Genomic DNA, 25,105 nt, shown 5'->3' on the forward strand with positions numbered 1-25,105 from the left:
TTATGTCCTATGGCTGTATCAGTGTATTCATTTCACTCTGACACAGTGCTCTCTGCTGCCACTTCTGTCCATGTCAGGAACTGTCCAGAGCAGGAGAGGTTTTCTATGGGGATTTGCTACTGCTCTGGACAGTTCCTGACATGGACAGAGGTGGCAGCAGAGAGCAGTGTGTCAGGCTGGAGAGAATACACCACTTTCTGCAGGACATACAGCATCTGATAAGTACTGGAAGATAAGAGATTTTTAAATAGAAGTAAATTACAAGTTTATATAACTTTCTGAAACCAGTTAATTGAAAAGAAAACTATTTTCGCTGGATAACTCCTTTAACCTCTTAAGGACGCATGACGTACCTGTAAGTCATGCGCCCGTAAGAGGTGTTCAGAGCCGGGCCGCGCGGAGACCCCGCTCTGAACCGCCGCGGTTTCCGGTGCTCCTTGTAGCCCGGGACCGCGGGTATTAGCGGGCACGGTCCGATCGCTGTGCTCGCTAATCCAGAAATCAGATGCAGCTGTCAAACATGACAGCTGCATCTGATTACCGGATGCAGCACTTCCCTGGTGTCTAGTGGGGAAGATCGCTCCCCGGAGGAGCGATCTCCGTTACTGCTGCCGGCCGGGGACCGCTCCAAGATGGCGCCGTCCCCGGCTCGGCACTCGTTTTTTTTTCGGCTGCAGCAGCTGAAAGCAAACGAGTGCCGATCTCATTGATCTTTGCTGTATAACTATACAGCAAAGATCTCAATGAGAGATCAAAGTATATATACTAGAAGTCCCCTAGGGGGGAATAACCCCAACCCCAGGGGGGGGAATAACCCCAACCCCAGGGGGGGGAATAACCCCAACCCCAGGGGGGGGAATAACCCCAACCCCAGGGGGGGGAATAACCCCAACCCCAGGGGGGGGAATAACCCCAACCCCAGGGGGCTTCTAGTATATGTGTAAAAAAAAAAAAAAAAGTATTGTTATTAGGAAAAAGCCCCCTCCCCTAATAAAAGTCAGAATCACCCCCCTTTTCCCAGGCTTTAAATAAATAAACATGTTTGCTATCGCCGCGTGCGTAATCGCCCAAACTATTAATTAATCACATTCCTGATCTCGCACGGTAAACGGCGTCAGCGCAAAAAAATCCCAAAGTGCAAAATTGCTAATTTTTGTTCGCGATCAAATCCAGAAAAATAGTAATAAAAAGCGATCAAAAAGTCGTATATGCGCAATCAAGGTACCGATAGAAAGAACACATCATGACAAAAACTGACACCTCACACAGCCCCATAGACCAAAGGATAAAAGCGCTATAAGCCTGGGAATGGAGCGATTTTAAGGAACGTATATTGGTTAACAATGGTTTGAATTTTTTACAGGCCATCCGATACAATATAAGTTATACATGTTATATATAGTTGTAATCGTAACGACTTGAGGAACATATATAACACGTCAGTTTTACCCCAGGGCGAATGGCGTAAAAACACATCGGGTTACGCCCTTTAAGGCTATGTTCACACTACGTAAGTACCGGCTGGGTGCTTTCCGGCCGCAGAGCTCTCATGTGGGCGCATCAGCGCACGCCCGCATCAGAGCTTCCCATAGCACACAGTGAAGTGAGCGGCTGGAGCCGCTTGCTTCACTGTGTGAACAGACAGGGTTTCCTATGGCCGCAATACATTGAATTGCGGCCGCAGAAAACTGACGTGTCAGTTATTTGCGGCGCCGCATGGATCCTGGTCAAAGCATATACGATGTGTAAACGCTCCGGCCGGTATCCCATTAAGAAACAGCCAATGTTCACAGGTGCATAAAGTACGTCCGTTGTTGCCGATGGCAACGACGGCCATACTTATACATAGTGTGAACATAGCCTAAGGGTGCCGTTAAAGGGATAGACACTTCACCTTGTGGTACTGACGTTAGCCCGGGTGTTCAAGCAGCACATACAGAATTCTGGGTAGTTTCCCATAGGCCAGGATCTATAGTTTGAGCATGAAAAAAATCTTGAAGGGTGTCCCTGCCCAATACAATCCTATTGGTTCAGAAATCTATCCAGATTTCCATATATCCATATAGATTTTCTTCTATTGTGAATGGGACCTTAGAGTTTTTCCATGTAGATAGCTTTAATGGTTTTTATATTTGTTTCCTCACATGGAGTGCGCAAAAACCACAACAAATCTGCAGTGTGTGAACTTCCAGTAATAGAGACTCTTGTCTCAATCCCAGATAAGGTTGTAAATGCTCCTGGATACACATAAGCCCCGCCAGTGCTGCCCCCATTCGCCCCCTTCGAGAACTGCACCCTCATCCCCTCAGCGCTCGCTGCATCTGCCCACCCCAAGATGGCGCCGAGACTCTGACGCGTGACGTCATCCTGGGCGGGGCGTGACCCGGATGTGTGCGCGGGACACTGAGACACCTGATTACAGATTCCCGCAGTCGGTAAAGAGAGGCTATTACCGGGGAAGACGGGTGGTGTACGGAGACTACGGGCAGCAGGAGGTGAGTGACTGACCCGGCTGCCGGAATGAAGCAGTGAGCGCCGCCATGTCTCCTGACATCCCTTTTATTGTCTCAGTAGCCGCCCGCCCGTCCGTCCATCCACCGGAAACAGCGCCTCCCCGGCGGCCGGAGGGCTGCTCTCCCCTGTACCCTCATTCCCAGGATTACATTGGCCCTATAGGGCTCCCATCCCATTCATGCTACTGCCTGCCTGTGATAACTGACTGGTCACGTGGTGCACAGGCCAGTGGGGGTCACGTGTGCTGGATGGTAGCCATGAGCTGTGGCTGCCATAGGGATTGGTAATGGTATATACTTCTATACACACAAGCAGAATGGCTAGAGTTGCTGGACGTTGGCACGTTGTGGTGGCCGTAGGCCACTGGTACAATGGTAGACACCTTACACATCCCATTTAAGTCAATGGGTCTCTTGGGATCCATTGGTGTTGCTATGTAGTGGTCCATATGGCTTGGATTACTCCTCAATGGAACAGAAGATTAGGGGCAACAACATAATAATATAGACCAGCGATGGGGAACCTTCGGCCCTCCAGCTGTTGCAAACTACAATTCCCATCATGCCTGGACGGCCAAAGCTCCGCTTTGGCCGTCCAGGCATGATGGGAATTGTAGTTTTGCAACAGCTGGAGAGCCGAAGGTTCCCCATCCCTGTTATAGACAAAGTGACGTCCATTCCGCACATCACTGATTAAAGACACTGAAGAACTAGAACGGTTAACCGGCGTCTCATCGGGGAAACAAAGACCCTATTACACCCTTTTAATCAGGACGTAAAAGCATCAGCGAGCGAATGATCAATTGCTGCTGATCACTGATTCCGATGCGTGGTCGATGGCTGATCAAAGGGGTTGTCCAGCGAAAATCTTTTTCTTTCAAATCAACTAATATCAGAGAGTTATATAGATTTGTAAATTACTTCTATTTAAAAATGTCAAGTCTTCCCATACTTATTAGCTGCTGAATGTCCTGCAGGAAATGTTGTTTTATTTCGAGTCTGACACAGTGCTCTCTGCTGACATCTCTGGCTGAGATCTCGGTTTTCTATGAATCTGCTCTGGACAGTTCCTGTCTCGGCCAGAGATGTCAGCAGAGAGTGCTGTGTCAGACTGAAAAAAAATCAACATTTCCTACACGACATACAGCAGCTGTTAAGTATGGGAAGAATTGAGTTTTTTTTTTTTTAACAGAAGTAAATTACAAATCTATATAACTTTCTGATATCAGTTGATTTGAAAAAAAAAGATTTTCGCTGGACGACCCCTTTAACGCTAGAGCCACACCATTGCCTTGTATAGGTTCCCACCAGCCTTGCCTTGTAGACATCTATCTGTGCTTGTTGTGCTCGCACCCTTATGCTGGGTTTACACGGAACGATTATTGTTCGAATTTTCGCTATAACGATCGCATTTGAGCGATAATCGTTCCGTGTAAACACAGCAAAAGATCTGGCAATGAGCGAAAAATCGTTCATTTTGATCTTTCAACATGTTCTCAAATCGTCGTCCGTCCGTCATTCGCTTAATATTCGCAGATCGCTTCGTGTAAACAGTCTTTTAAAGATTCACCCTATGTGAAAGATGGGCTAAAACGATCGCAATAACGATTTTTCTTACGAATCTTCTAACGATTTTTCTCCATCTAAATTCTGATCGTTATAAAAATAAAATCGTTGCTTCAAAATCGTTAATCGTTCGATTGGGCGAATTATCGTTCCGTGTAAACCCAGCATTAGAATCCATTCAAGTCAATTAGAAAAGATCACAAAGGATCAGCCATGTCTCTGACTCCCCAGGCATACCGCCTAGTACTACAGTAGTGATTTGTTTGGTGGTCCATTGTGGTTACTGCCTTAGTTTCTTTTTGGGTGTGAAATAGGAATAATTTTCCTCCTGAATTCCGGAATATAAACCTCAGTTACGATCGTTGAACGTTTATACAGGAACAGAGGTAACGGACAGGTTCAATATCTTAGCAATTCATCTGAACGTCCAGGGAGTGCCAAGTTATTGTGGACTTTGTCACCCGTTTCTGTGGCTTTGTGTGTTTGGGTGGGTTCACACTGAGGAATTCTCGAGAAATTGAAGCAGAAAGTTTTATGCTTGAAATTCCTCCCCTATTCAGCTCTGGCAGAATAGGAGCGGAATTCAAGCAGATTTAAAGCCCCATTGACTTCTATAGGATTCCTCTAGTGGAATCCGCCCAAAGAATTGACATGTGGCGGATGCACGGCGGAATTTTGAGCGCGGAAATTCCGCTGTGTGAACAAATAAGCGGAAAGCCGATTAAAGCCACTGTACATTCACAATGTTCATTCTTTACGGGCGGAATTCCGTGCTGATTCCACACGCATTTTGCCGCGGAATCCGCCTGAATATCTGTGTGAATTCCTCAGTGTGATCCCACCCTCACTCATCCCGATTTGGTTTTCTTACTGTTTTTATAAAACAAAACAAAAAACCAACCCCGTCCCTTACATGGCATGTGCTGACAATTTGTTGTTTCCACTTTTCTCATACAGTAAAACTCACCTTAGAAAACTTAAAGGGGTTATCCAGGCTTAGAAAAACATGACCACTTTCTTCTAGAAACCACGCTTCTCCTGTTCTCAGTTTGGGTGTGGGGGTCTTGCAGCTCAGTTCCATTGACTTGAATAAAGCTGAATTGTAATACCACACATAACCTGAGGACAAGGGGGGCGCTGTTTGTGCATTATCTAATTTTAGATAATATCTTGAACCTCAGAAAACAAATTTGGTGATTGGACCTAAAAATGTATTATAACATTAAACACTTGTATTTAATTATATGTACGATTTTTTCTACATTGGTAAGTCAATGGTAATTGTTCCATCCGTTATCATAGGTGTTTGTTTTGCCGGTCCTCCTGTCCCCACCCGGGTGATCTAAGTAGAGGTGAAAGTGACGATACAGATCTCAGTTATGCATTGTTGTCATTGACAGAGGTGAAAGCCAGTTGCTTATTCCAGGTCGTGCGTGAAGGGAATGTGTCATCCAATAATATTGTGTAAATCTTTTTTTCAGTTTTCTCTTTTTTAAAATTTTCCACGTTACTAGGTATCTTTTAAAGTCATCCTGAAATCTTGTCGTTTTTCTTCCGACCCCTAAGACTAATAATGTGCTGAGACTTCCAGTTCTGTACAGATCACTTTCCATCAGTGCCCTCCTTATCATTACAGTAAGGAGAGACGTCCATGTTGGCATGTCGGCTGATCGTGGTCTATCATCATGCTGAAAGCACGATTTGTACAGCCACGGTCTGCTGCTTGTTGCGCCGTGTAATAGGGGTTGTTTGGGCGGCCCCCACTCGGGGCCTGAGGAGAAAGCGAGCACAGACAGGTCGGTGCTTACTTCCCCCTCATGTAATACGACCTTGAGCCTGACTCTTTTCACTGACACAGAGCGGGGATTGTTCTTGTGTTCGGTACAGGTGTGAACACCTTGACCGATCAAAACATGTACATGTACGACAGGTACACTATAAATTAAAAATAAAAAAGGCTATGGGGGAGATTTATCAAACATGGTGTAAAGTGAAACAGGCCCCGTTGCCCCTAGCAACCAATCAGATTCCACCTTTCATTCCTCACAGACTCTTTGGAAAATGAAAGGTGGAATCTAATTGGTTGCTAGGGGCAACGGGGCCTGTTTCACTTTACACCATGTTTGATAAATCTCCCCCATTGTTTCAGTATCTGCCTCTAATCCATAACAACGACCACAAAAATAAAAAAAAAACAAAAACAAACAAACACCTAAACAAAACACAACAACTCCTTAGGCCCTGTCACACTACAGATTGACGCTGATTTTGCACTGGTGGTTTCCGCATGAAATCTCAGTGCCGAATCCATAGTGTGATCGGGGCCTTAAAGGGGTAGTGCGGTGTTAAGTATTTATTCACTAAATAACACACATTACAAAGTTATACAACACTGTAATGTGTGTTCTTTAAAGGGAACCTGTCACCCCCCGTGCCGGGGTGACAGGCTCCCGACCACCCGCTACAGCCCCCTATACTGACCTGATCCCGCCGGGTCCCGCTTCTGGATCCGGTCGGGACACTGAGATCTCAGCCGCTGCAGCCCGGCGCGCGTGCTGAGAGATGATTCCAACACTCATAGAGAATGACGGAGCGTTGGACTCTCCGTCATTCTCTAAGAGTGTTGGACTCATCTCTCAGCGCGCGCACGGGCTGCAGCGGCTGAGATCTCGGTGACCCGACCGGATCCAGAAGCGGGACCCGGCGGGATCAGGGGAGTATAGGGGGCTGTAAAGGGGGGTCGGAAGCCTGTCACCCCGGCACGGGGGGTGACAGGTTCCCTTTAAGTGAATGCCCCCCTTCCCTATGTTACCCCACACCCACGCTAGACCCGGAAGTGTGGTGCATTATACTTACGTATTCGCTGTGAACCCTGGCCGCCATCTTGGGTCAATGATGTAATCTTCAGGAGGCCTGCCAGACCGCTCCAGCCCTCCCTCATGCCGGCCCCCCTCCAGTGCGTCATCAGCTGCTCAGCCGCGATTGGCTGTGCATAGTTATACTCTGAGCAGCTGATGACGCGGTGGAGGAAGGCTGGCATGAGGGAGGGCTGGAGCGGTCCGTCTGGCCTCCTGAAGATGACGTCATTGTCCTAAGATGGCGGCCGGGGTTGTGTGTTTAGTGAATAAATGCTTAACACCGCACTACCGCTTTACAGGGGTTATCCAGCGCTACAAAAACATGGCCACTTTTCCCCCTACTGTTGTCTCCAGTTCAGGTGCAGTTTCCAATTAAGCTCCATTTACTTCAATGGAATTGAGTTTCAAAACCCCACCCAAACTGGAGACAACAGTAGGGGGAAAGTGGCCATGTTTTTGTAGCGCTGGATAACCCCTTTAAAAAAAAAAAAACCCTGTCTGGTCCTGGGACCCTCATACACTGTCCCCAGGATCTGCCAGGCCAGGAGAACACAGTTTGGCTTTTCTCCTCTGCTCTATCTGGTGGCACCATGAGCCTAAAAAAAACTTTTTTAACCAGGCGTGCCATGACTAGTATCTAGTTGTTGGAGAGGATACACAGCAGCTTCCATCTCCTCCTACATCGTGCCTGAGGTCAGGGAGGATGGCAGCAGCAAGGACACAGTAACTGGTGAGTGCATACAAGTCGTCTTTTGCTTTATGTGTGGTATAGAGCAGAGGAAACCTCATCAGAACACTGTTCTTCTCACCCGCCAGGTCCTAGTGCCAAAGTATAAGGGCCCCAGGACCTGACAGGGAAGTTCTTACCTGGCCATAGATAAGGAGACCTTTGGTGCAAATATCTAATTGCAGACTTTCCTTGATCATATATATACTCATAGTAGCCTACCATTTTTTTTATACTTCTTTTCACTGCAGCTCCAGTATTGTATGATGTTTTTGGGGTCACGCTTAAGAATTTTTATTCGGATTGAAACTTGTAATGTTTTTGTATGTTTCTTTTTGCCTGTATATCTGTTTGGACGTATAAACGGTTGGGGATCTCACATACAGAATTATGGGAACTAGGAAGCTGACGCTGTAATATATTCCATCTTTGCTGCACTAGAAAAGTATGCCTGCAAGTCTCAGCTTGAAGGGGTTTTGCAAGAGAAAGCAAGAAAGCCGTCTACTATGTAATATACATGTGTGTACGCCCAACCCCGCGCCTGCTTCTGGACGAGGAAGCCTAGACGTTATGTAGGTGCTAGTGCAGGGGTAGGAACCTAGGCTCTCCAGCTGTGGCAAAACTACAACTCTCATCATGCTAAAGCTTTGGCTGTCCAGGCATGGTGGGAGTTGTAGTTTTGCCACAGCTGGAGAGCCAAGGTTTCCTACCCCTGTGCTATAGAGACTTCTAGCCTGCTGGGATAAATAAATGTTCTTATGATCCATATAACTAATGTGTTCTTTTATTTCTTTTAGAGTTACCTTACTTGTATCCAATCAGCGGCTTCTTGCTGTTATGTCGTGCGGCTGAACGTAAGGATCTGTGAGGCGTAAACTAAAGGGGACCTCTGAATTCTTTATTGAAAGTCTGTAAGTAACATTGGTCTTTGGTAATTTAAAAAATATATAAAAACTTAAAGGGGTACTCCACTAAGACATAACTTTTGGTATGTTGCTGCCCATGGTGAGAGTAACAGTTCCTTCCATACTTGTTATCTATTCAGTCTCCTTCCCCCAGTTCTCAGCTGCTGCTTTCTGCTGAAAACATAAAAATCTGTATGTGAGCCTTTTTCTTTGTCTCCCCCTCCTCCCCCAGCTGATGTAAACAACTTCCTGGCAGGCTTTATTTGCAATATTGTAGCTTCTTTGTAATGCTGAGAGGGTCATTCTAAGGCCAGCATTAAAATATAGGTACATAGTTGCAAATAACTCCTGCCAGGGAGTCTCAAAAGGAAGGGGGGAGGAGGGGGAGATGGAGAGAAAAGCTCACACAGTTTTTTGTTTTTTTCAGCAGAAAGCAGCAGCTGAGAACTGGGGGAAAGAGACTGAATAGATAATAACAAGTATGGAAGGAATTGTTAGACTCACCATGGGCAGCAACATATCAAAAGTTATGTTTGAGTGGAATACCCCTTTAAAAGGACACTGCCAGCAGGTTAGAGGCATCATATCATGTTTCTTACCTTAATCCTTGGCGCCGTTTTTGGGATATTAGTAGGTTTGTTTTTTTTCCATGTGCTAATTATGCATTTTTATGCACCCGGGGGTGGGACTACCACTCTGTGTGCTAATAAGAGCGCTGCCACAATGTTTATTAAAAGGGGCGGGCCAACTGGGACAGACTGGTGCACTGGGGGCGGTAGCCCCACCCCCACTGCATTAAAACAACTAATATCCTAAAATGGCACCAAGGATGAAGGTAAGAAAATAACCTTTATCCTCAGCGCTATCAGCAGGGACAGCAATGAATAAGACCTATTGCATAAAATCACACACAAGCCTCTTTGTCAAGAGACGCCACCTTAAAGGGGTTTTCTTTCAAATCAACTGGTGTCAGAAAGTTGTTTAGATTTGTAATTTACTAATGTTTAAAAATCTCAAGTCTTTCCATACTTATAGGCTACTATATTTCATGCAGGAAATTTACATTCAGACACTTTGCTCTCTGCTGCCACCTCTGTCCATGTCAGGAACTGTCCAGAGCAGGAGAGGTTTTCTATAGTTATTTGCTGTTGCTCTGGACAGTTCCTGACATGGACAGAGGTGGCAGCAGAGAGCACTGTGTCAGACTGGAGAGAATACACCACTTCCTGCAGTACATAAAGCAGCTGATAAGTACTGGAAGACTGGAGAGTTTTACATAAAAGTAAATTACAAATCTAAATAACTTTCTGACACCAGTTGATGTGAAATAAAATTTTCGCTGGAGTGCCCCTTTAACTCCTTCCCCAAATATGACGTCCAAGGACGTCATGAAAAGCAGTGCCATTCTGCATCATGACGTCCCTAGACGTCATGCTTTCCCTGCCTCCCCCCTCTGTCCCTAGCTGAGATCTGGCAGCCTCCTTCTGTCGCTCCTGTCTGAAGGGGGTCCGTGCTCCCCCCTGGACAGTTAACCCCATAAACGACCGCAGCGTCTATGGGGAGATTCGGCGGGAGGAGGCCGCGGACATTGCCTCCTCCCGCTGCCACTGCTTTGATTCTCCCCCAGGCCCCCTTTCTGTCTCGATCTGTGCTCCCCCCAACCCAGCTCCCTCTCCCTCCCTGTGCTGCTCCCCCCCCCCCCCCTTGATCCTGCTCCGACTCATGCGCTCCCCCGCCCCCTCCAATCCGGCTTCAGCTTCCTCCCCATGCGCTCCCGCCCCCTAACCATCCCCACAGAAAGCATTCCCAGGTTTAGGAATCTTGGTTGCCCATAGCAACCAATCACAGCTCAGCTTTCGTTTTACCACAGCAGCTTAATAAACGAAAGCTGAGCTCTGATTGGTGGTTTGCAGCAGTACAGCAATTCTTCTCAAATGTCTGGACCAATCAGTGCTTCAGGTGAATTCCTGTCAGTGGGCGGGGCCTCTCCTCAGATCAAGCTCCGCCCACTTAGGGCTTTTCCCAAGAAATTTCCAGGGGGCTTCCGGTACAGATTGCGTCCTGGAATGGAGAGTTAGTGGGAATGTAAATTTCTTGTTCACATCAGTGCGTATCCGTGTTCAGAGAAGCACAGGGCCCATTCATTTCAAGTGACATTTGGGTAATTTTCCGTACATATACAGGCTTTATCTCCGAATGAAAAGCGCAGCAGTCCGAGGCAGGAATTCTCAGATCATAGTCACTCGCAATGGAAGAGAATGGGGCCCGTCCATCTCCCAGCACTGATACATGTCTTGGATGCCCAAAATGCCATGTGAACATACTCTTATAGGGACGTTCAAAGTTACCATGTTTGCTGTGGAAATCAATGTGAGTGAATGATTGAATACAGTGTCATCTGCAGCAAATATGGGACGTGTAGTATGTGTGAACTACAGCTACAAGACCCTGCGGAACCCAGAAAGGGGTGTGTAATGTAAGATCCCCTCCCAGAAATAAGAAGGGGGACCAGCAAGCTGGGAGGTTATCCCCCACAAGAACTGATGTCCCTGTAGGTTTTAAGGTTTAGTCCCTCTTAAGGGTCTTGGTCCATAGGGCTGATATACTGGCTGTGTAAAAAAGATGTCGGTAACATTGCATGGCTATTGATGAATAAATGGCGGTCTTGGTTTCGGCCACATGCGTTTCTTAAATTTTTAATTTTTTGCAGAAATCAACAGTACAGGCAATTTTAAAAAACTTTGTAATTGGGTTTATTAGCGGAAAAATGCATTTTTATAATGAAAAAGCAGTTTTAAGCTCTCCCGCTGTCTTCATGGTCATCTTAAGAAGAGGGAAGGTGTGGAGGAAGACAACAAAGAGTTAATTTACAGCTACATCACTATCTCCTCTGACGTCAGCACTGAGCTCTCTGGCCTCTGAATACCGGCTTTCACACAGGTCCTGCTGTGTAATCATTTGTTCTCTGCTGGCGACTAATCTCCCTCCTCCCCCTTCCATCTCCATAGATTACACAGGGTTCGACTGATGTAAAAGAGTGGAGATTTCCTGATAATGAGCAATGAATGAGAGAGAGGAGGGGGAGGGGGGAGCTGGGGAAAGTCTTTTTGAATGCAGATAATGGCATATTTGCTTAATAAACCCAATTACAAAGTTTCTTAAAATCGCCTGGACTATTGATTTCTGCCAAAAAAAAACCAAAAAACGACAGTGACTCTTTAAGGACCGATTATTGGCATGGAGCTTTGCAAGAGACGCTCCTGCGGCTGATAATTTCCCCGTGTATAAGTGACAGCAGTCAGCGGAGGAGCAAGGAAACGGCCAATCCTCAGCCAATCGCTTTAAAATTTATCTTTATTGGCAGCACATCTTCCAGTGTAAACCTGTGAGGCTGATAACGATAAAGGCAGACTAACAGCATGGATGTACATATGTGTGTGCTGTCAGTTTCCAGATCACACAGCAGTACATACTTACCTTCTGCACTGCTGCTGTGATATGGCATCCTGCTCTCTCCGGCTCTCACCTCCAGTTGCTGTGTTAGGCTCCGTCTCTTCCAGAATGATTGACAGCCAGAGGAGGCGGGCCCTGAAGACAGAGCAGTTGGATGGAGGAGCTGGAGGAACAGCAAGCCCCGCATCACAGCAGCAGTGCACTAGGTACGTATGGACTGCTACATGATCTGGAAACTGACAGCACAGATATGTATACATATCCTATATACAAATCTGTGCTGCCAGTTTCCATGGCTGCAGGAATGCAGCATGGACGGACGGATAGCAGCACGGACGCTTGATTTATCGTGACGTGTAAAGGCCCTAAAAACGACTGCCTAACCCACTGATTGGAATCCGTTTGCAGACGGCCGCGGCCAACAAATCGTCACACGTTAAAGGAGCCTTAGGGCAGCAGTTCAGGATATGCTACTGCTACTAATACTAGGACTACTGCCCGGTGTTCGCTGTTTGGTGGCCTTACCTGAAATCTGCTTTTTAGCTAGGGAAGAGTCTGCAGCATCTGCTGCATTTATTCAGTTTGTTTGTTTGTTTTCAGGCAGCATGCTATAAACACATCTCATTCTTCACAAAGTGTCCCAATAAAGATAGATGTGAGAAAAATGGGGATGTAGCCTGTGGCAGATGGTCAGAAGTGACTGTGTCACTCAGGGATGGGGAGCCTGAGACAACACCACACTGAAAATGAAAGAACTACACAACTTCTTGTCGGGGGTTGCGAGGGTTTGGGACAAATATATATATATATAATTTTTATTATTATTATATATATAATTATATATTTATTTATTTTTTTATTCTTGTGTTTTGTTTCTTTGCAGATTTAATTGAAGTTTTCAATAGAATTTTTTCTACCCTGAGCCCTGATGACTGAATTATCGGCATCACTCACTCAGCTGCAGCAGGGACAGGTGCCGCCGGAGGATTTTGTTGAAAGCCACGCGGCTAACATGGTATGAGCATGAATTTATTTGTAATTTTATTAAATACAATGTAGCTTTACTCTGAATTTGTGCACTTATTTTTATTATGTTCAGGTACTTTAGTGCACAGGTGTCAAATAGGTGGCCTTCCAGATGTTGCAAAACTGCAATTCCCATCATGCCTGGACAGCTGAAGTTAAAGCTTTGGCTGTCCAGGCATGATGGGAGTTGTGGTTTTGCAACAGCTGGGGGAACGCAAGTTTTACACCCGCGGTTTAATGTGTCCCACACTAGAGAAGCACCTTGTTTTTCTATTTTATAGTACTTCTGTGGGATTCCGACCTCCCCGAATGACCCCTACAGAACAGCAAAATAAAAGAGCCTCAATATACTGCTGCTTTATTGCACTTACCGCCACAGCGCCATCTATGTGGCTGTGTGTGGTACTGCCACACAAGACATTTCATGTGATCGGGTTCACCTGCGTTACTAGACATCTTAACTTTCTGCATTATAAACCGATCAGAGCATTTTTGCTAGTAAAGGCCATGGGGTTTCTAATTGTTAACCTATACACATTGATAGAGATATGCCTTGGGTTCTTTGATAAGACTGCGGTTCCATAACAGGTCACCACATAAATATTATCATCTAATGTAAGCTGCAAGCATAATACCATTAGGTGACAGCATTACTACTTATCCCAGTATCTATCTATCTATCTATCTATCTATCTATCTATCTATCTATCTGTCTATCTATCTATGCAGGAGATAATCCACAGCACTCGTTTGTAATGTGAAAAAAACTTGTGAATTTATTCCATGTGAAAAATATTCATTCCAAATAAAACATAATCAAAGCAAGATGCAGCATACAAAAGAAAACCGGAGCAACGTTTCAGCGAACAACTTTCGCCATTTTCAAGCATGTAGGTGAAGGTTGATCGCTGAAACGTTGCTCCGGTTTTCTTTTGTATGCTGCATCTTGCTTTGATTATGTTTTATTTGGAATGAATATTTTTCACATGGAATGAATTCACAAGTTTTTTTCACGTTACAAACCAGTACTGTAGATTATCTCCTGTATATTTACTCCAGCCTTTGGTCAAGGCAAGATCCGCTGGCACCATCTCATCAATGGAGTGCTGCTGAACTATCTTTTTGATTATCTATCTATCTATCTATCTATCTATCTATCTATCTATCTACCCATCCATTCTTCTGTTCCAGGGTTTGCACATTTTCTAGAGTTTGTGTGTGTGTATATATATATATATATATCCTTGATTATTACCTCTGTATACAAAATGAATCCAGAAGCAATGTATTCTAAATACATAGTAATACAAGTTTCTTCAACCTACAATCTGGGATACCAGACATATTGAAATGATACTATACAGGAGCGCTGGAAGCTTTTCTCTGCACTTTTTTTGACAGCAGATCACCTTCTGCTCTGTTTTGTGTTCGGTTTATACCATGTAGCTTATTGTCCCTTATAATAAAAAGATTCTTTATGAAATCTCCTTATCTTCACCACCACCAAGGGCTTCTAAAGGTATTATCCAGAATTGGAAAAACACAGCTACTTTCTAGCAAAAACAGCACCAGCCTTGATAACCCCTTTAACCCTTAGACGACCCAGGGCGTATAGTTACGCCATGGAAGTCTGTCCCCAGACGACCTAGGGCGTAACTGTACGCCCTGGGTGTTTCTCTGGCTATGAAGCGTGCTCCGGGTGGTAGCTGCCCGGGTGATCGCTGATCGTCCGGGCAGCCCATAGGATACAGCAACGTCTGCTGCCGATGCTCCTATTCAACGGAGCGACGGCAGCAGATCGTTGCTGTATCAGTCGCTTGTTTTTCAACATGTTGAAAAACAAGCGACTGCAACGATCAGCCGACATGAACGATGTCGGCTGATCGTTGCACTCTATTCCACGGGACGATTATCGTCCGTAGTGGCCGATATCTGCTGAATACGGACGATAATCGTTCCGTGGAATAGGGCCTTAAGCCTGCACAGGCAGGCTCAATGAGCAGATCGCCGATAACACTGATCAATGCTATGCCTATGGCATAGCATTCATCAGTGTAGAAATCAAAGTACTGGATGTAAAAGTCCCCCAAAGGGACTTCAAATGTGTAAAAAAAAAAAAAAAAGTTAAAAACACTAACACACAACCCCAAAACCCCTCCCCCGATAAAAGTTGAAATCACCCCCCTTTCCCATTATATAAATAAAACATATAAAAATAAATAAATAGATAAACATATAATATACCGTAGCGTGCGTAATTGTCCAATCTATTAAAATATAACAAGCGTCATTGCAAACGGTAAACGGCGTACACGAAAAGAGGGAAAAAGTGCACAGATTAACGATTTTATGTTACATTATATATAAAAAAAGTTAATAAGTGATCAAAACGTCCGAACTTCACAAATATGGTATTAATAAAAACTAGAGATCATGGCGGAAAAAATGACACCCCATACAGCCCCGTAGGTGAAAAAATAAAACTGTTATAAGCGTCACAATAGTCCCATTTTATTTATAATTAATTGCCAAAAAAAAAAAGGATTTCATTTAAAAAATACATATATAACATTAGAGAATCTGTGTAACCTGCATATGGTTGTGTTCGGACTGACCTATGGAATAATGGTATCATGTCGCTGTTACCATATAGTGCATTACGTAGACACAGGAACCCCCCAAACGTTACCATATTGCATTCTTTTTTACGATTTCACCTATTTATATCTTCATAAATAATAATTTTGGAATTCCATCATACATGTTATGGTAGAATGAAAGACGCCATTACAAAGTACAACTATTCCTGTAACAAATAAGCCCTTACATGGCCTTGTAGATAGAAAACTGAGAGTGCTAGAGCTCTTAGAAGGGGAGGAGGGAAAAACGAAAACACTAAGATCAAAATTTGCGCGGTCCACTGGGTCATTTTGGGCCTGGTCCTCAAAGGGTTAAATAACAAGCAAATCCTACCCATAGGATTTGCACACAGTGTATTTTGTTGCAGAATTTTCTTTGAATGAAAATCATCTCTATGTGACCGAGGGTTAGTTTGGCAGCATGTACATAGATTCATGCAAATTACATTCAGATAATGGAGACTGCAGCATATCTGGGAAGTCTCAGCACCAGCAAGTATGTCTCCTGTCTATCAGTCTCACCGTTCACAAAGAAGCCTCTTGCTGGGCAGAAGACTTGTTAAAACAGAGCAGCATCAGGTAGTAGTTTCCCATCCACAATTCTCATCAGGCCTGTTATACTTCAGTGTAACCACTAGAGGGCACTGATCGTTCACCATGCACACTGCACAGTCTGTATCTGGCTGTACTGATAGGTGGTGAGCCCATACTTTGTTTCAGGTTGGATTCACAAGGTGTAGACGCAGGGGTGACAATTCAATTTTTAAGATTTTTTAATTAAGGCACCATGACACATACATATAAAGAGGAGTGGCTGATGCGTTAGACGTCTACTGCTGTATAGATGATGGGCGTTTTCAGTGGTTGTATATGATCAGAAAAACATGGCTGCTTTCTTCTGGAAACTCTGTTTCATTTTAGTATATCGATTTGTAATTTACTTCTATTGTTCACCCCAAATTCTTTTTTTTCTTTCAAATGATCTTGTGTCAGAAAGTTATATAGATTTGAAATTTATTTCTATTAACAAATCTCCACTCTTCCCATACTTATCAGCTGTTGTATGTCCTGCAGGAAATGGTGTATTCTCTCCACTTCTCTGACACAGTGCTCTCTGCTGCCACCTCTGTCCATGTCAGGAACTGTCCAGAGCAGGAGAGGTTTTCTTTGGGGATTTGCTGCTGCTCTGGACAGTTCCTGACATGGACAGAGGTGGCAGCAGAGAGCACTGTGTCAGACTGGAAAGAATACACCACTTCCTGCAGGACATACAGCAGCTGATAAGTGCTGGAAGACTGGAGATTTTTAAATAGAAGTAAATTACAAATCTCTAGCACTAGTTTTATCTTAACTTACTTAAAATCAGAAAATATTTTTCCAGCGACTGAGATTTTCCATTTGTTGCTGATCAGTAAAGCATACTGCAGCTCTGATCCCTGTGACCAGGGAACGGTGCTGCTGCTGCTGTAACGTACTGTAATCCCGGGTATACTATTATCTAGAATTATGCTGCACTCCAGAGACCTGTGCTGTGGTTAATGCCTAACTAGTGATATCCCAGCCCGGCCTGTTATCCGGGGGGGGGGGGGGGACGTGCACTAGAGCTGGGCGGTCACTTCCTCACAAACCACATGTACAGAAATGTCGGAGGACGAGGAGTCTGTACCACTGCTTGTGCTCCAGCCTGTGAGTATTAGGGGGTCGGCATCATGGACGTTCTCTACTTTATAGAGATACTTTTATAGATGTAAGAATTGCAGAAGCAGATATGATTTCTCTATAGTTTTGTGATGGGAAACACATTTCCTATAAAGATTTCAGCCAGTCAGTCAATCATCAGGTTGAAGGGTTATCCAGACTTAGACAAACATGGCCGCTTTCTTCCAGAGACAGCAGCGCTCTTGTTTCCAGGTCAGGTGCAGTTTGCAATTAGGCTCCAAGCACTTCAATGGAACTAAAGGTCCATTAACACAGAAATATTATCTGCCAAAGATTTGAAGCCAAAGCCAGAAACAGACTATAAACAGAGATCAGGTATTTTTTCCTCTTTTTAAATCCATTCCTGGCTTTGACTTCAAATCTTTCTGTGTAAACGGACCCTAAAGCCCCTATTACACGGGGTGACTGAGAGGAGCAAGCGACCGCCGTTCCCTGGGACTGGGTGCTGATAGCATCTGATGAAGAGACCAGTCCGGTCTAGAAACACGTAATGCTGAGCCTTTTATACATGTTTTTATTATTTTAATAAAGTAGTTTTTTTTATACTTCATCTGTTGGGAGTAGCTGCACCTGTTCATCCTGCTGATATTGGGAGAGGAGGACTGCAGCAGTACCAGGTGTTTCCCTGACCTAACACCTATCTAACAGTGTCAGCAGTACCAGGTGTCTCCCTGACCTATCTAACAGTGTCAGCAGTACCAGGTGTCTCCCTGACCTATCTAACAGCGTCAGCAGTACCAGGTGTCTCCCTGACCTATCTAACAGCGTCAGCAGTACCAGGTGTCTCCCTGACCTGACAGCTATCTAAAAGTGTCAGCAGTACCAGGTGTCTCCCTGACCTAACACCTATCTAACAGTGTCAGCAGTACCAGGTGTCTCCCTGACCTATCTAACAGTGTCAGCAGTACCAGGTGTCTCCCTGACCTATCTAACAGTGTCAGCAGTACCAGGTGTCTCCCTGACCTATCTAACAGTGTCAGCAGTACCAGGTGTCTCCCTGACCTGACAGCTATCTTACAGAGTCAGCAGTACCAGGTGTCTCCCTGACCTGACAGCTATCTAACAGCGTCAGCAGTACCAGGTGTCTCCCTGACCTGACAGCTATCTAACAGTGTCAGCAGTACCAGGTGTCTCCCTGACCTGACAGCTATCTAACAGTGTCAGCAGTACCAGGTGTCTCTCTGACCTATCTAACAGCGTCAGCAGTACCAGGTGTCTCCCTGACCTGACAGCTATCTAACAGCGTCAGCAGTACCAGGGGTCTCCCTGACCTGACACCTATCTAACAGCGTCAGCAGTACCAGGTGACTCCCTGACCTGACACCTATCTAACAGCGTCAGCAGTACCAGGTGACTCCCTGACAGCTATCTAACAGCGTCAGCAGTACCAGGTGTCTCCCTGACCTGACACCTATCTAACAGCATCAGCAGTACCAGGTGTCTTCCTGACCTGACAGCTATCTAACAGCATCAGCAGTACCAGGTGTCTTCCTGACCTGACAGCTATCTAACAGCGTCAGCAGTACCAGGTGTCTCCCTGACCTGACAGCTATCTAACAGTGTCAGCAGTACCAGGTGTCTTCCTGACCTGACAGCTATCTAACAGCGTCAGCAGTACCAGGTGTCTCCCTGACCTGACAGCTATCTAACAGCGTCAGCAGTACCAGGTGTCTTCCTGACCTGACAGCTATCTAACAGTGTCAGCAGTTTGAATTGTGACTTACAGCTGACAGATTCCCTGTAATGTATATGCAGCATTTCTTATGCTTAGTGATATCTTGTAGACGTTGTCCTCTCTATCTCCCCGGCTCACGCTATGATGAATCGGCTGTTGGTTCTTCTCATCTCTGGAGGATATTATGTAATGGAACAGGAAACACCTTAATCCTCAGGTCTTTTAGTAATCTGCCCATAACTGAACTTATTATATGGTAACATCATCTCTAGCCTTATATTAGTATATTGTATCTGATGTCATATATGTAAGCTCAGACGGCAGTGCCATCAGAACTGTTCACGTATGCGTCCCCTCTCACATTGACCATCTACACATTGGTGTTTGCATGTATATGTGTGATTATATATATATATATATATATATATATATATATATGGTGTTTGCATGTATATGTGTGATTATATATATATATATATATATATATATATATATATATATATATATAATTTTTTTTTTCTTTTGTATTATGTATTTTTTTATATTATTTTCTGAAACTAAGCTGATCCTTCTTGTTGTCTGTGGTGGTAAGAGGAGGCTGCTGTAAAGTAATCTGTACAGCATTGCAGCCACAGTGCTCTCAGGTCCTGTGTGTTGTCTTTCAGTGTCCATGAAGCCTGCTGTAAAGCATTTCACTAAATGCTGTAGAATAGGCAAGATAGAAGTCCCCATAATAATGTACAAAAAAAATCAGGAAATAGAAATGGCTTAGAACAAAAGAACATGTTTTAGTATGTCACTATTAATAGAAAAGAAAATGGAAGCGATACATTACCTTTAAAGTGGTTGTCCAGCATAAGAAGACCAACTACTACTCTTTGGGGTAAAAAAACGTGCAGTATACTTACCTGTCCCGCAACACAGCAGCTGCCAGTTCTCAGGTCACCCGCTGTCCGCTGCAGTCAGTATTCAATTTCAGTGGGAGTGGCATGTCAATGGATGTTGTCAAAAGATGGACGACCTGGGAACCAGTAGCTGCTGTGGAGCGAGTAGGTAAGTATGCCGCACAGTTGTGTCCACCACAGCCCCAGCAGAATAATAGGTTTTTAATTAATGCCGGAGAACCCGTCCTACACAGTCTGTTCCACGCAGATTCTGCGCACACATCCATGTAGAGATTTTTGTGCAGATTTTTTTCATTCTGCAACTAGAATGACGTGTTGCTTATTAAAGGAGTAATTCACAAAAAAATAAATAAAATTGAGATCAACTGGTGCCAAAAAGTGCCACAGATTTGTAGTTTACTTCTACCAAAAAATCTGCAGTCTTCCAGTACTTATCAGCTGCTGTATGTCCTGCAGGAAGTGGTGTAAGATTTTTTTTTTTGGGTGAACAACCCCTTTAATGTAGTTGTTGCAGGGAATTCCATTATTATACCATATCAGAGTTTTAGCTGTCTTATGTCACTTTTTGATCTTTCAGAATGACAACAGTGAGCGAAGGAACAATGAGCGCACAGAGTCCCAGAGCAATGGACAGACGCAGAGCAGCTCGCAGCAAGTGCTGGAACAAGACGAGGAGGAAGACGAGGAGCTGACGTTGAGATACGGTGCCAAGCATGTGATTATGCTGTTTGTGCCGGTGACGCTTTGTATGGTGGTCGTGGTAGCCACAATAAAGTCGGTCAGCTTTTACACAAGGAAGGATGGCCAGCTGTGAGTATAGCTTTATATATCGCCAGACCTGCCTGGATTGTTCTCAAGTCTTAGATGAATGATGCTTTTTATCTGCACTGGGAATTTCACTCTGGTTTTGATGTGATTTTTTTATTTTTTTGTGACGTTTTTCTATTTGTGAACCACATTTTGAGTGACTAGTTTCACATTTTTTGTGCTTGTGAAAAAAAAAATACTACTTCACCCGCTGGAAAACTACAATTCCTAACATGTCAAGACTGCCTGCAGCTGTCAGGACATGCTGGGAATAGTATGTATAAAAATGTTAAATACACATACCCATTACCCGTCTATATGCCTCAAAATTAAAATTTTAGTCACTGTCAAAGTTGCTAACCTTGATGTGCTGGATCTAATATATGCAGTACTCATTTCTGCCACTAGATGTCACAGATGATCTGATGATCTGATTTTTATATTAATACCATATACCCCGTGTTATTCTTTAGGTGAAAGGCGTAGGACAGCGCACTCTGGTGGGAAGAAAAATTCTTTTTTAATTCATCTTGGTGCAGGTTTTGTAGAAAGTGCAAACAAGACAGGTAACCATACCCATGCTGTGTTAGTTTGACCCTTACTTGGGCCAAAGTCAGTCCTGTAAAGTACTAAACTGCTTTTTTCAAGAGGGGAAATATTTATTGCACTGAAATGCAATATGCAAATGGCTTTTACAGGATTAGAACAAACACAGCTACTTTGTAGAAAAATAGCGCCACCCCTTTCCTCAGGTTGTGTGTGGTATTACACTTCACCTCCATTACAAGAATACTGCCATCTCTTGAAGACACCGGCCATGTTCATGTATTGTGTTGGCATTGTGCCCTTCCCCATGCTGTGAACACCTGGATAACCCCTGGACCACAGACCGACCAGCCTGGTTTTACTGTTGGGGAAAACTGATACCAGCGGTTAACCCCTACAGCGCTTGTGGTAACGAACCCCCTGTGTAGCAGTGATTGGCAGCCCTGGTATCACTGGAGCCAGCCTGGTACTGGAGGGCTGTGTCTGGTAAATGTGAGATCTCTTCTCCCAATGATCAAAGTATTAATACGATTATAGGTATCCATATCACTTTAGATATGCAGCCTGACAGCTTTACAAAGTTTCCACTTCCTTGCCAAGATTTAGTTCTCCAGAGTACAGTATGTGCATGCGTCCTTATGGGCTTGTGCCAAAGAATGTATTGCCGTCTCCCGGTGACATACTGTTATAGCTGTTAGATATGTGTAGAATGATTTACAATCTGAGGATTTCTTTGATTTATATCCTCCTCCTGACAGATAATATACTTCTCATGATAAACGATTTTCAGGCAGCTGTATATTTTGAGTTGACGATATAGATTAGTATTTTTTTTTATAAGTCTGGCGGTAGAGGAGATCAGCTGTATTGATTCCTATTTCACTGATCCAGCCATGGTATACCTGGTGATGAGCGGTGCCAGAGGTGACTGTTCCGTCCTCCATGTATATTCCACCGGTTTCCTTCACGCCATTAATATATCACACCCTTCACGCCATTAATATACCACCCCCTTCACGCCATTAATATACCACCCCCTTCACGCCATTAATATACCACCCCCTTCACGCCATTAATATACCACCCCCTCACATCATTAATATACCACCCCCTTCACTAGAAGTCTGGCAAAAATTTTTATTAAAGTATTGTATTGCCCCCCAAAAGTTAGACAAATCACCAGCATACACCAATGCTTATAAAGTTGACTTTTTTTCCCCTGCACTTACTACTGCATCAAGGTTTCATTCCCTGGATAACATGGTGATGTCGCTTCCTGGATAACATGGTGATGTCGCTTCCTGGATAACATGGTGATGTCGCTTCCTGGATAACATGGTGATGTCACTTCCTGGATAACATGGTGATGTCACTTCCTGGATAACATGGTGATGTCACTTCCTGGATAACGTGGTGATGTCGCTTCCTGGATAACACTGTGATGTCGCTTCCTGGATAACACAGTGATGTCACTTCCTGGATAACATGGCGATGTCGCTTCTTGGATAGCATGGTGATGTCACGCCCCGACTCCCAGAGCTGTGCGGGCTGTGGCTGCTGGAGAGGATGATGGTAGGGGGACACTAAGGAACACAGGGCACTGGAGGGACACTGACTATCCCCCTGCCATCATCCTCTACAGCAGCCACAGCCCCCACAGCTCTCTGAGTCGTGTCGTGACATCACCATGTTATCCAGGAAGTGACATCACCATGTTATCCAGGAAGTGACATCACCATGTTATCCAGGAAGTGACATCACCATGTTATCCAGGAAGTGAAGCCTTGATGCAGTAGTAAGTGCAGGAAAAGCATTTCCAGTAACAAGTGTATATTGGTAATTTATATAACTTTTGGGAGCAATACAATACTTAAATAAATACTTTCACCGGACTTCTCCTTTAATATACCACCGCCTCCACGTCATTAATAAACCACCGCCTTCACGTCATTTTAATACCACTGCCGCCTTTGGATTTATTTTATATGATAGCACTTGAAGGACAATAAAAGCCGGAATATCTTTCCCTACAGCCTCGCTCTTCACCTTGCAGTGGTTTGCTGAGAGCTTTCTCACTCTGGGATCCTCATAGTATAGTGATCTATCACGTTTTGTTAAGTCACGTGTATTTCTTTTGACCTCCCGCCTTGAAACCTTTAGGGCAGAAATTTCTGCGACTGAAAATATTCATTCCATTTGATTCATTCCATTGATATAGAGTACACGGCTTTCTGTAAGAGAAGCACAGCCTGGGTTCACACTAGCGTGTGGCTCCACCAGGTGTCTCAATCTCTTATTATACAAACCGTGTGGACTAGATATTTTGTGCGTGTTCACACGTTCCCATTTTTATTGCAGTTACTGAATACAAAGGCGAGAACAGATCATAAATAGAGGGGGCATATAAGACACTGTTCCCCGCATTGCAGTTGCATCCAGACCTGGGATGTTGGCGATCTAGCTCTTCAACATTGAGCGCTAATTGGTGCCGCGTGCATGACCACTGCGTGGGAACGTGGCCTATAGCACAGACTGGGATTAATGGCAGAAGTCCGGCAGGGCAAACATAATAAAGAACATGAATTTCCCACTCCTCATGCCCATCCCGTTCAGGGGCATCCTCAGTCATTCTGCAGCTCTCAGCTCTTCTAAGTCATGACCTGTTTGATAGACTGGTCGCTCAGCCAGTCAGTGACTGGGGCGGTACTGAGCTGCAGTCACTGATTGTAGGGGCATCCATCAGCAGGGTCAGGCATTTTCCCCTGAGTCGTGACGTCATCATAACCTGGGGAGGGTGGTGGGGGGGGGGGCGTTAGAATTCCTTCCGGCAGGGGTCTGACACTGCGAATCGTGGGCACGAGGAGAAGTAAGTAATTGTTGCTTATTAGGTTCTCCCCGCCGGCTGTTAAAAAAAAAAAAAAAAAAAAGCCCGGACTTACAATAATACCTGTGTGAATACACCCTCAGACAGTGACTGGTTAATTTTTTTTTTCATACGTGTTTTGTATGTTTACCTGTGGATGGATCCATTGGACTCTTTCTTATGGGAATTTGGGACTTGCCTGTGAATGTACCTTTAGGTTGCTCAAAAGCCCTATTACCCTAAGCGATTATCAGCCTTACTCTTTTAACATCTTAAAAAATCCCGATTTGTGCAGCGACGACCACTGACTTAAATAGGCCACTCGAACAATCTAAGGATCTTTTGGGTGGCCCCTCCAGCTCCAGTCTGTGTGTAATAGCACAGGGGAATGAGGGGGAATCAAGCGCTGAGCTGACAGGTCGATGATGGCTTTCCCCGGAACATTGGCCGTATAATGTGGCCTTCACAATTTGCAGTTTTAAAGCGACTGCACCATCAGGCACATAGTTTTTGTTTTTTTCATTAGCCGGTCGGCATTCGTGCAGAGATCCCAGTGGCGCAGTCCTTTTTTTAAATTAAAAAAAAAAAAAAAGGTTCCAGCGCTGTTCTCTCCTTGTGCGTTTGTCCCGGCTTTATGCAGTGATGTACCTGATGCATAATCTGGTGTGAATCTTAATGAATCAGATCATATAAAGAACAGATGTTCCTTCTACTCCAATTTTTTTTATTTTTTTTATTTCACTGTTGTGTAGAACAGAAGTAGCATCTGTCCTTTATGTTAATTCATGGTTTTGGCTTCCATACTGCTGTGTGTTAGAGGACCCGCAGGCCGCCTTCTCACATGCTGGCTATCACGTGGCTATAACCCTGCTCTGTGCATTCACCAATAGCTGCACTGTGTTA

General features: G+C 44.5%; 1 protein-coding gene across 5 annotated transcripts in view; it reads left to right on the forward strand.

Moving 5' to 3' along the window:
• Positions 1-2,387: 2,387 nt before the first annotated feature.
• The window catches only part of PSEN1 (presenilin 1), a 43,392-nt gene continuing 20,674 nt past the window's right edge, over positions 2,388-25,105 (forward strand). Inside the window, exons 1-4 of one of the 5 annotated variants that reach the window (XM_069950274.1) lie at positions 2,388-2,495; positions 8,462-8,575; positions 12,906-13,037; positions 20,564-20,796. In XM_069950274.1, the coding sequence (XP_069806375.1) occupies positions 12,951-13,037; positions 20,564-20,796 (320 nt within the window). In that variant the 5' untranslated portion in view covers positions 2,388-2,495; positions 8,462-8,575; positions 12,906-12,950. Of the gene's footprint in view, positions 2,496-7,554; positions 7,668-8,212; positions 8,237-8,461; positions 8,576-10,744; positions 10,940-12,905; positions 13,038-17,321; positions 17,374-20,563; positions 20,797-25,105 lie in introns of those variants that run through there. The other 4 variants (XM_069950275.1, XM_069950276.1, XM_069950277.1 and 1 more) reach the window with 4 other exon arrangements.

Source organism: Dendropsophus ebraccatus, chromosome 13, assembly GCF_027789765.1.
Source record: "Dendropsophus ebraccatus isolate aDenEbr1 chromosome 13, aDenEbr1.pat, whole genome shotgun sequence".
Taxonomy (NCBI): domain Eukaryota; kingdom Metazoa; phylum Chordata; class Amphibia; order Anura; family Hylidae; genus Dendropsophus; species Dendropsophus ebraccatus.